Source organism: Capra hircus, chromosome 7, assembly GCF_001704415.2.
Source record: "Capra hircus breed San Clemente chromosome 7, ASM170441v1, whole genome shotgun sequence".
In the NCBI taxonomy this organism is placed as follows: domain Eukaryota; kingdom Metazoa; phylum Chordata; class Mammalia; order Artiodactyla; family Bovidae; genus Capra; species Capra hircus.
The window spans coordinates 59,771,504-59,782,647 of NC_030814.1; the positions used below are offsets into that span (position 1 = coordinate 59,771,504).

Consider the following 11,144-nt stretch of genomic DNA (forward strand, 5'->3'; position numbering starts at 1 on the left):
GACCCCACTCAACCTCCAAGCTCACTTAAGCTCTGGTCACTGGGTTTCTGACTTGACCTGCAGAGTGAGTGCAACTGGCTGGCTGGCTGGATGCTAAGGACGGGGTGCTGCTGGAGCACAGGGAACACCTGATTCCAACACGAGGGGAGGGCTGAGGGAGGGATGCTTAGAACGTGGTCCTTTAGTTTTTCTATGCAGAATAACAAGAATGTTTTAATGCCTCCCTAAAGATGCAAGGAGTTCCAGCTGGATCTGGAGCCCTGAGGAGGGAGAGGTGTGTAGAGGATTCAGAGTCTACAGAGGGTGGGCGGCCAAGCTTTAGGGCTCAGTGAGACAGAGTGATACTCCAAGAAAACCTCCAGGTGGTGTGTGGGGGGACAGATGGCCCCCTGCAGAGGAGAAGAGAGGGGGTGCGGGGCCAGGTCGCCATCACTGTCTTTTGTGCCCAGGTCCTGGTGGAGACCACGTGGCCCTAGCCAAGGCCACGAGGAGCCTGGGCACAGGCGCTGCTGTTTCGGCCTTACATCCTCAGCTGAGCTGCCTGACTGAGCAGGGCCCCTGGAGCCAGTCCCAATCTGTTTCCTTCTATTCTTTGACAGGAAGCTCCTGGAGAGCCAGCCCCCACCCCTACCCCGCCCCAGCAGTCCCTCTCTCTTTTCCACTATGGACAGAGCTTCCACTCAGAGGCTGCCTGCAGATCCAGCTGACATGGGGAGCATCGGAGAAATGCAGCTGCGCTGGGCCATCCTGGGCTTCCTGCTGCTCCAAGGTAAGAGGCACCCACCACCGTCCTCCAGCAGTTCCTCTCCAGTGGCCAGCAATTCTGGGCGCCTGTCCCTCCTTTGGGACACACACAGCACGCAGGCTGTCCATCCGAGACTTCACTCTCCTGGAGGGAAATTCCAGAGCCTTGTTATGAAGGGGATCACTTGCCTGGGGAGCTGGTCATTCCCAGGCAGCAGTAAAATAGAGATATTCTTAGACGCTTTGGTGGGAAACTTTCCAGGGAGAACTGGGCCCCCCGAAGAGCCTGGTCCCCTGAAATGTGGGAAGTGATTGTCTTGGTGTGAGGTTCAAGCTGGAAAGCTCCCTCCAGGCTGTCCTAGCACAAAATGGTCCGTACCTTGGGCTTCACAGGTGATCTTTTTTCTTCTTCCATATGAGGAATAACAACGTAGGATCTCCAATTATTGACTTTACAGTCAAATCACAGCAATGAGGACTCAGGTTAGATACAAAGAACTATTTGCCCAAGAAGCTGTACACATTTCATCTAGGGGGCCAGATGAAATCATCCCCAAAAGAAATGACTTGGGAACAACACAAGCTCTGGTAGCTTATGACTTGTGAGGTAGCTCATAAGGGGTCTTCTAATTAGGGAGCAGTTGCTGGGAATCATGAGAAATCCAGGAGATTCTGACTCACAGGGCAGAAACTTCCCTTTGGTCATCCCCTCCCCACCCCCACTCCACCCTCCATAAGCCCTCCGCTGAGGATTTAGGAGCATGTGCTCAAAGCAGCAGAAGGAAGTTCCAGAGTATTTGGACGGGGAGGGGAGGGAGGATGGTGTTTTCTTGGTGGTGGGTGAGAGGGCCTGAGTACTCCAACAGTCTGTCTCCTGGAGAGGTCAGACATGTCTCTGAAAGCCCAAAGACTGAGTGTACAACTCCGATCATCCCAATCCTATGCCCTGCCGACCCCCTCCCAGGAGGACAGAGTCACTCACTTGACCTGAGGCTCCGGGACTAGGTGGTTGTAGAAACTGCAGAAATGGCAGAGGAGGAAATGAAAAGTGAGACTCATGAGGGGACATTTTCACAAACCTAGGCTTCTCCCAGCTTCCCCACCTGCCATCCTGTCCCAGGCAAGCACCAGGGCTGGGAACGTCCTTAGTTTTTCTACCTGAACCATGAGCACCTTTGACTATCCTAACCGCTCCTCCCAGGATCTCAGAGCGCCCACTGTTGTCTTCTTTGTTGGAGTGGAGATTCTTTCGAGGATATTCAGGCTCACAGAGAGACTTGACTATGGAGACACAGATTCAGGGCAGACTTGAAACTTAGAGGATTAAAGAGAAGGGGCAAAAATTGAAATGTCCATAATTTCTTGACCATGAGCTGTCAGGAACTGTGTTAAGTGCTTTGCGTGCATTTTCTTACCCTCACAGCCACTTGTGGGCTACTAAAATCACTTGCATTTTAAAGAAGAGAAAACTGAGGCCCAGGTCAGACGGTAAGTGACAGAATCAGGCCTTGAACCCAAGACCGTCAGTCTACAAAATCCATGATTTTAACTACTTAACTATGCTGCTGAGGAACATAGTGTGGTGGTGGTGAAGACAGACAGGAGAGAAGCTAGAAGGGAACGGAGCAGGTAGGGATAAGGGAGAGGACACAAGAAAATAAGAAACCCCTGTGGTCAGTGTTCTTCCAGTTCTGCATGCCCAGTGGTCTGAGGCACCTGGGCCTGTAGGAACACAAGCTCCCCAAGTCCCTCCTCTCCTCGGTGAGGAATCCACTGTTGACACAGTGTTCCGGTTGGGGGAGGGGAGATGGGAGACAAAGAGAGAGCAGGCAACTGCTAGTTGGGGCTTGTGACTTTGAAACTCCTAACTAGTTTTGCTTCTAGAAAAGTTCAAGAAAGCAGTGAACTGTGCCTTCCCACTAAAAACCAAAGTTGTAACTTTCTAGAACCAAGATGGTACCTTAGATATGCTTGATCAATAACTGACAGATTGATCTATCTGATATATGTCTATCAATTACTGATAGACATGCGTCAGATTGAAAGTATTCGCCCAGGGTCAGCTGGGAAGAGTTCTCTTTAGGCTGGGGCACCTAGAAGCTTTAGCTCCCCCCTTGACACCCCCACCCAAGGAGGGAATGGGGCTATGAGAGATGGTGACCTGGAAAAACATGGCCCAGGCTTTGGGCAAGCTTGGGCTTGGAAGCAATTAATTCCTCTCCATCTGAGTGATAGCCTCACGGAGAAAGGCAGTGGTTCAAGAAAATAAACAGACCAGCAGGCTGCCCCAGGCTGGGCGGGCCCCTGGCCCTTAGCTGCCTCTGTTCACCTGGGCCCCAGGGCTTCCAGGCCTGGTGCTTCCCTGTTGACAAGGGGCTGAGGGAGCAAGAGGCCAGGCCAGTGGCTGCACTCCCTGCCCAGCCAGTGAAGGACGGGAACCCAGCTGGGCGGCTCCACTTCCCTACAATGTTTTCCTTTCACATTGTTCACAGGTTTCAGGAATGATTTCATTGTGGAAAATGAGCAAAGAGGTCCCCCACACACAGGGGACACATGTATGGGCATACCAGCACACACACACACCAGGACCTCTGCGTGAAGGCCCACAGGCACACACATGTACGTAACACAAAAGGGAACGAGGGCTTGTGACCCGGGCCTCCTGATAATTGCCTCCTCCCTGGGTTTGGCTAACAGTGACCATTTCCAAAGTAGCCTCTACCTGTTAGAGTACACTGGTTGCTCGTTCTAGAATTTCCCTGCCTCCAGTGTGTACCTCCGAACTTGCTTCCTGTGTAGGCCCCCACCTCCAGCTGGAGGGACAGAGAGACAGCCCAAACACCAAGCCCAGCCCCTAACTCCATCTTATCCACCACATCTTTTCATCCCCTTCCCTTGGGGCAAGGCCAGGATGACAGCATTCACAGAAAAGGAATGGCTCGGCAGCACTGCAGGGAGAGCTACAGTGAGAGGCCTGAGTTCTGGGTGTCTGTCTAGACGTGTCCTGTCACTGGCCCTCTGTCCTCGGACATACTGCTAATTTGAAACAACCTTCCCCTGGACTCGTGTCAAGTTTGTATGTAACCCATGTGGGGTTGAAGAGGCTGGAAAGGACTTTGGGACACTGAACTGTGAAGTGGTGGTGACAGTGCGACTGAGTCATAGAGGAAGCCAGCGCCACGAGCTGCAGTCACATCCGCTAGCCCTCTGCCAGGGAGTCTGCCTTCTAGCACAGAGGGCTGGAAGCCAAAAGGCCTGGGTCCTTCTCCAGGGTGCACACTGGGCAGAAATCTCGCCAAGCTAGTCTGTATGTTCACCTTTCTCTTGCCGGCTGCAGCTTCCAGCTCACAGGGCCTACTCCATCATTCAGGGCTGGGTGCTTAGAAAGGAAGAGCTCCAGGCCCGTTCTGCAGTAATCTCTCACATGCCTTGAGAGTGGAGAGAGATGGATGATTGGGTGGTGGGTGGGGTTGGGAGAAAAGTCTAGAAAACACCAGCTTAGTGAAGAAGAGAGGGAGACAGAGCAGTCAGAGGCAGTGGACCCTCAGTCTCAGATGATCTGTTTCAGGAGCCTTCACCAGTCAAAGTTCAACCACACAGCCAACTTCCCCTGAAACAAGTGAGTGTGGCTGCTGAGTAGCCAAGCCCTACCCCTTGCCCTCTCCCCAGCCCTTTAGACCTGCTTGGAGCCCAAGGGTTCTTGGGTGGGCTAGGGAGCGTGGTGGCATCACCAAACCTGCCCAGCCTCCAACTGCCCTCTGCCTATATTTGCAGGTCCTTCCGCAGAGACCAACAGCTTAAGCCCTCTGTCCAGCACCTGGATCACAGGTACCCCGCTGCTCAGGTTATAGATGCCATCCAGAGAGGGTCCAACAATGAGGCAGACACAGAGTCTGTTCTAAAGGACAATACAGAGTAGTAGGGGACAAGGCAAGTAAATAGGACTTCACATTGACAGTTAGGAGGCGGGGAAGGGCCGTGATGGGCATAAGCCAAAGGTGCTATGGGAACCCAGGCAGTATCAACCACTTCAGATGTAGGGCCAGACATCCCAGACTGAGTGGTCTCTGAAGCTGAGGCCCAAAAAGAAGTCAGTCAGATGGAGGCTGTGGGTTGGAGGGTGGTAGGGCATACTGTAGGCAGAGGGCACTGCGAAGGTAAAGGCCCAGAGAAACTTAAGGCAGGTTTGGGACTAAAGAGCCTCCCTGGCCACATGCTGGCTGAGGCCCTAAGCAAGCCACACGCGCTTCCTAATCTGCAGCAGCATCAGAGACGCCCTCACAGTTCTCCACAGAAGCCGGGACTCTGAGTTCAAGCACCGTGGCTGATCACTTGCCGTCCTCTCCGGGACTGACTTGGTCCCAGTCAGAGAAACACACATCAGGACTCAGTGAGTACCTGGGGCCGGGGGTGGAAAAACACTGGGTCATATCTGACTGGGTTCCTTCTTCCTCATTCAGGAGGCCCAGGGTCCTGCCCCACAGTGAGGGTTCACACCAGGATCCACACCAGTGGTACCCTGCTTTGGGAGACAACTAAAGCCGCCTGGGGCTGAGGGTGGGGAGAATGGAGCTAGGAATGGGTCACAGTGAAGGTAAAAGGAGCCTGGACTCAGAATTGATAAAGACATAGATGGGATAAGTTGGGGGGAGAGGGGGTAAGAAAATACGAAATGATGGAAAGGAAGGCATAAAAGGTTGGGGAAGGGCTACACGCTTCTCAGGGCAGGCTGGCCTTCACCCAGCAGTATGGGAGAAAACCAGGAGTAGGTGGGTGCCTTCCATCTGGGCCCTGTTTTATGTGCAGGCGCTGATGTTCCGAGCAGTGGCAGGAGCAGCAACAGCATGAGCGGAGGTATGTCCTGTCTGTGCTCACAGAGCAGAGTGCCCTGACCCTTTCTCTTGTCCCAGCCCTCTGCTCTTCGACTCTTTTTATACTTCCCACCTTATTTGGTGGGGCAGGGGCTGAGGATAAGGAAGTGGAATTGTGGAATTGCAATCAGGCCTGCAGTAAATGTGTTGAGGCTGGGCAGAGACAGGCAACCATGCTGCATTATAAGAGCATCAGAAACTTGTGTCCATTAACTGGCAGCCTGACTTGTTAGGTCAGTGCCAGGGGACCAACATCCAGTGCCCTTCCTTCCTCCCAGTTCAACATTTGGCAAAACACAGATGGCTCCCCGTGTTTTGTTTTAGGAGCCCAGTCTGGCTCCCTATCTCTGCAGCCCTCCTCTGGGCCCCATGGGTGTGGTGGGAAGAGCATAATGAGGGGAAGCATCCTGAACTTTCTGAAGTCCTCTGGAACTAGGAACATGAGCAACCAGCAGTGCTCTTCCCGTGATCTCACGTCTCCCAGATTTGAAGGGTGGGAGGGTGTCTTTTGTGGGAGTTCTGTCCTCAGTCCTCTACTTGGGGGAAGTGCAAGGGACTGGCTTTCTCATGGAGGCTTAGTCAGTCCCTCCACTGATTCCCCCATCCCTCCCTGCTCCTTTCTAGACACTTCTCACAATGATACTTCCACATCACCTAACATGAGTTTTAGGATGACAGCAGACTCCACTGTCCCACCTAGCCCCACGTCAGAGACGGTGCTCACTGTGGCTGCATTTGGTGAGAGGGAGAAGGTGGGGAGTGGCAGGTGGGAGGCTCATGCCTGAACTGACTTGAACTCTGGGTCTGGGAACACAAGTTCGAATCTTGCCCATTTGTTTCAGGAGGGTTGACAGGTGAGGAAGATGCTGGTGGGGAAGGAGCCTCCACTGGTCCTCCACTCAGCTCTTTTGGACTCTGCTGGACTCCATGTTCTTAAGAGAGGATGGGGTGGGCTGTGGAGGTCACTTTGGCCAGGGATACAGGCTGAGAGCGCATTCATTTGGGAGTGAAGGGGAATTCACTTTGCTCCCAGAACCTGTATAAACAGCACTCAGCTAGGAAGGGAATTTGGACTCCTGTTGCCCTCTTTTGTCCCTTCCTCTGCCTTTTCCTCACCCCATTCTTCTCCCTGTTCAGGTGTTATCAGCTTCATTGCCATCCTAGTGGTTGTGGTGATTGTCCTGGTCAGTGTGGTCAGTCTAAGGTTTAAGTGTCAGAAGAACAAGGAGTCTGAAGGTACATGCCCTGACCCTCAGGGACCCCTTTGCCTCTCTTTGATGAGGGACCTAGGACTGGGACCTAGGACTGTTTTAGGACTGGGCTCCTAAAACAGCCAGACTCTAGGCCTGATAGCCAGACTCTAGGCCTGACACCCAGCCCAGAATTGAGGGAAGGAACAGCACGCAGGGGAAATGAGAAATGGGGCGGTGGGGGGTCCACTTAGGTGGGCTTTGAAGGGCCAATTGGGCTCCTGAGTTATAGCCTGTGGCCTCCAACCTGTGCCTTTGGGTTTTTACAGATCCCCAGAAACCTGGGAGTTCAGGGCTCTCTGAAAGGTAAGACTATTAGAAGTGCAAGCAAGGAATCATCTACTGACCTCTTACTCCTCCGCTCCAAGAGGGAACCAATGCTTTCTGCTTTTTACACACACATACACACACCCACACCCACACCCACACCCACACCCACACCCACCCCCACACACAGAGTCCTGACAGCCTCACTGAGGCCTGGGCTGGGGGTGGACAGGATAGGGGTGGAACTGAAAGGAAACAGTCAGGTGAGAGGAGATGGACTTTACCCCCAAGGCTAAGCCTATATTAACCTCTTCATGAAAAGCGAAAGGACTCAGATTCTAATATACTCCTTAAACAGAGGGTACGTACTTAAGGAACCACTTTCTGAATACCTTGTATCTGTCAAGCACTATCTTAGGTATTTTGTAATACCGGGAGTTGGTGATGGACAGGGAGGCCTGGCGTGCTGCGATTCATGGGGTCGCAAAGAGTCGGACATGACTGAGCGACTGAACTGAACTGAATATTATCTCAAGTCCTTAGAGTTCTTCAAGGCAGATATTTCTGCATTTTACACATTAAAAAAAATAAGACTTAGGAGAAGTTGTGGCGCTAGAGGTGAAGAACGTGCCTATCAATGCAGGAGACATGAAAGACGTAGGTTTGATCCCTGAGTCGGAAGATCCTGGAGGAGGAAATGGCAACCCACTCCAGCATTTTCGCCTGGAGAATCCCATGAACAGAGGAGCCTAGTGGGCTACACTCCATAGGGTCACAAAGAGTCAGATACGACTGAAGCAACTTAGCATGCAGGAGAGGTTTTAATTTGGTCCAGGTCACACAAGTAGTAGGTAATAAAACTAAGATTTAAACACAAGTCTTTTGGGCTTCAAAGCATATACTCATTTGGTGACAGTCTATCACCAAAATAAAGGCTTCTCAAAACAAAGGTCTAAGTTTCAACACCCCCCCTCAACAATTCCTTGACCCCCAATGCCCTGCGGCTCCTTCTCTCTAAAACCCATGTTCCCTTCCTTCCCCAGCGGTTCCACAGCCAATGGAGAGAAAGAGAGCATCACTCTTATCTCGATGAAGAACATCAACATGAATAACAGCAAAGGATGCCCCTCAGCAGAGAAGGTGCATTTTTTCCCTGGTTCCTTCCTTCTCCTTCCTCCTCCTTTCAGGCTCTATTTCCTTAACCAGAAAGGAGATACTCTCGAAGGCCCAGAATCTTCTTTCTTTACCCAACCATGGCTAATAACTTCACCCATCCTCATCATGTATTTATTTTGCAGGTTCTTTAAAAGCAACCTGGGGTCTCAATGGATCTGATGATGATGCAACTGCCCTGTGACTGTAAGGAAGAAGGTGATGGAATCAGTAGAGGCAATGAACCAGATATAAATTATTGTTTCCCATTTACTCCCAGATTGAAAGGACCCTAGCATCCCTCCAGATCTGAGAGGGAGCTGCCAGTATGAGAGACACTTTCCCATGTGGACAGTCAGCCTAGAAACACAGCCTGCTCCTCCCTGCCATTTCAAAGTCACAGGAAGGAGGAGTCTACAGAGCCAGAGCAAGGAAAATGACAAAGTGAACTGATCCTTTTTCCTTGGCATTAAAGTTATTTTCTGACCTGCAGTCTAATTTCTTTTAAGGCCTATGCTCCCATGAGTATTTCTTAGTGTTTTAGCAGTTCTGGGGCCTCCTTTTGGAGGTAAGGCATGTGTACAAGTTTCTACCCCTGTGGGGAGCTCTCAGAAACTTGGGAAGTGGAGAAAATGTTTTATTAGGCCTGCGTTGTTTTACTTGATTTATTAAGTAGTGATAAGGACTAACCACTCCAATAGAAGGGAGAGAAAAGGCGCTATAAACAGTGACCAGCTGTCACCAGCTGGTCTGCAGAGTGAGAACACGAGCAGTACAACACATTTTGATTCAGACACTCGGGTGACAAGAGCTGAATAACATAAAGGCAAGTGTCCTCTGCCCGCTCCAGGTAGACGTGATTCACTTTCATCCTACCAGTGGGAATAGCACTGGGAAGGATAGATCTATGACTTCATAAACCTAAATCTACCCTCTTTGCCCCTCACAGCAATGATTTCTGTGTCTGAGAAACAGAATGAAGGTTCACAAACACAGTAAAGTCATTTAAAGAGAATGAGAAAAAGAAAGTCATCTGTCCTCTTAGTAATCTCTACCAGGACACTGGTTTGGAAGTGAATCTTGGTTGGGGAGAGCCAATGGAAGAGTCATCTGGGTATGTCTGCAGGGAGCACCATAAGCATCTGGTTGATGGCAGTTTAGAACACAAGAAAATACAAATCAGCCATTCTGAAGCAACCATATGCTATTTTCTTCTGGATTTAGACTCTATGAAGTAACAGGAAAGAGAAAGCTCAGAACAGAAAGTTTCACTCTACTTGTCTCAATGAAACTATTAAAGTGGTCTGAAGAAACCAACTGGATTGTAAAATCCTCTAGGGCAGGGCCTATAACCTGCTCATGTCTGTAGCTTCTATGTGGTACATGCCCAGTACATCAGAGGTCATGAAAACTGGCTTGTGAGTGCAGAGAATCTAGTCAAAAGGCTGGGCTCTGCTGCAGACTTACAGTTTGATTTGGGTGAAACCACTTCTATCTCTGAAACTATTTTCTTACTTTTAAAGTGAGGTAGGTAGACTACTTGGTCTTCCCTATCTTTTTTAGTTCTTATAGTCTACATTTGGTAAACTCAAAATATAAGAGAAAATGAACACAATATTTTGAGGAGAGATCTCTGGGTGGGAGCCAGAGACAAGTATTGGGTGACTCTGGGACTTAGATTTTCCTATGTGTTAGTGTGCATCAGTGTGGAAGAATGATCCTGGCCTAGCCCTGTCTATCTCATAGGCTACTTGGTAGGTAAAATGGAATAGTAAATGTGAAGACACTTAGAAAGTAAAAGGGCTAGCTGGCAACTGCAGCAAATAATGTGGAGTACCACTACCCAGGTCTCACTTCAGGATCAAGTCTCTTGACCTTAAACTGTTGGGAGTATTGACTGCTGAGGGCTCATAGCTGACTTATGACCAGTCAATGGGGGTGGAGGTAGGGGTGAAGACCTGGACTCCTTATATCAATTTCTCCCTCTGCTTAATCCTGCTTCCCTTATAACTCACAACTTAATGTTAGGAACACTCAACAATAAACCTTCAGTATGCAAGTCTCAGAGACTCTATTTCCTAGAGTACCCAACATGTGACAGCAATTCTATAGCATTTAAAAAATGATTGATATATTTCATTTAAGTCACAATGCAAAAACATATGACTTCCTAGCCAGTTCCAGTACAAAAATCCATTCACTGGGATAGAACTCTCCAGGTGACCTAACAATGTCTAGAAGTACTGGATTCTTTTTGAATTGTTGTTGTTACTCTGACTTCGAGGGGGACTTGGTTCAGTTCCTTATCATGCTGGACTAATTAGGTTAAGGACATGCTTTCATTCTAGGTAACTCAGTTGACATCTTCGTTATAAGGTGACAAACTTCCCCCTGATTCTGGACAATGTTATGCAAATATGAACTGTTAGTCCTAAGGAATTTATATGTGGGAGAGATGGAGTGAACTGGTATCAACAAGAGACTGAAAGCCTTTACCCTGAAATTGACATTGAAATACCACATTAGCTAAGTTGACTTTCCTGTTGTCAAATAAATACCTTTTTGGAAGAGGTTAAGGATGAATTCACTTCATGCTGAATTCTGCTCTCTAGCAAGCTATATTGGAAGGGTTTCTGCTGGAGAATCCTACTAGTTATGTAAATACAGAACCCCACCTCTGACAGGAAATCCAAGTATAGCCTTTCCCTGCAGCTTCCCTGAGCCCATATTTCTTCCTTGATGTCTAGACAACAGGATGGTGGTCATTCACTGGATGGCTTCCTCCCTATTCTAACATAGGACTCCAGGACTCCAAAGCAGGAACAGGTGGCAGGGGTGGGCTGGTTGCAGTGTGTCCTTC

General features: G+C 49.7%; 1 protein-coding gene across 2 annotated transcripts; it reads left to right on the forward strand.

Annotated features, from left to right (window-relative positions):
* ECSCR (endothelial cell surface expressed chemotaxis and apoptosis regulator) lies at positions 637-8,770 on the forward strand. Of its 2 annotated transcripts, XM_005683016.2 has the most exons (10): positions 637-769; positions 4,313-4,363; positions 4,519-4,572; positions 5,006-5,134; positions 5,551-5,598; positions 6,240-6,353; positions 6,753-6,851; positions 7,135-7,171; positions 8,176-8,272; positions 8,431-8,770. In XM_005683016.2, the coding sequence occupies exons 1-10, from the start codon at positions 664-666 to the stop codon at positions 8,437-8,439; spliced, it is 744 nt and encodes a 247-aa protein (XP_005683073.1). In that variant the 5' UTR covers positions 637-663; the 3' UTR covers positions 8,440-8,770. The 2 variants fall into 2 exon arrangements, with proteins under 2 accessions (XP_005683073.1, XP_005683074.1); XM_005683017.3 differs by lacking the exon at positions 4,313-4,363.

Coding starts and splice junctions, on each gene's coding strand:
- ECSCR (XM_005683016.2), top strand. CDS start 664: ATGGACAGAGCTTCCACTCAGAGGCTGCCTGCAGATCCAGCTGACATG. Junction 6,354..6,752: donor GCTCACTGTGGCTGCATTTG/GTGAGAGGGAGA, acceptor CTCCCTGTTCAG/GTGTTATCAGCTTCATTGCC. Junction 6,852..7,134: donor GAAGAACAAGGAGTCTGAAG/GTACATGCCCTG, acceptor GGGTTTTTACAG/ATCCCCAGAAACCTGGGAGT.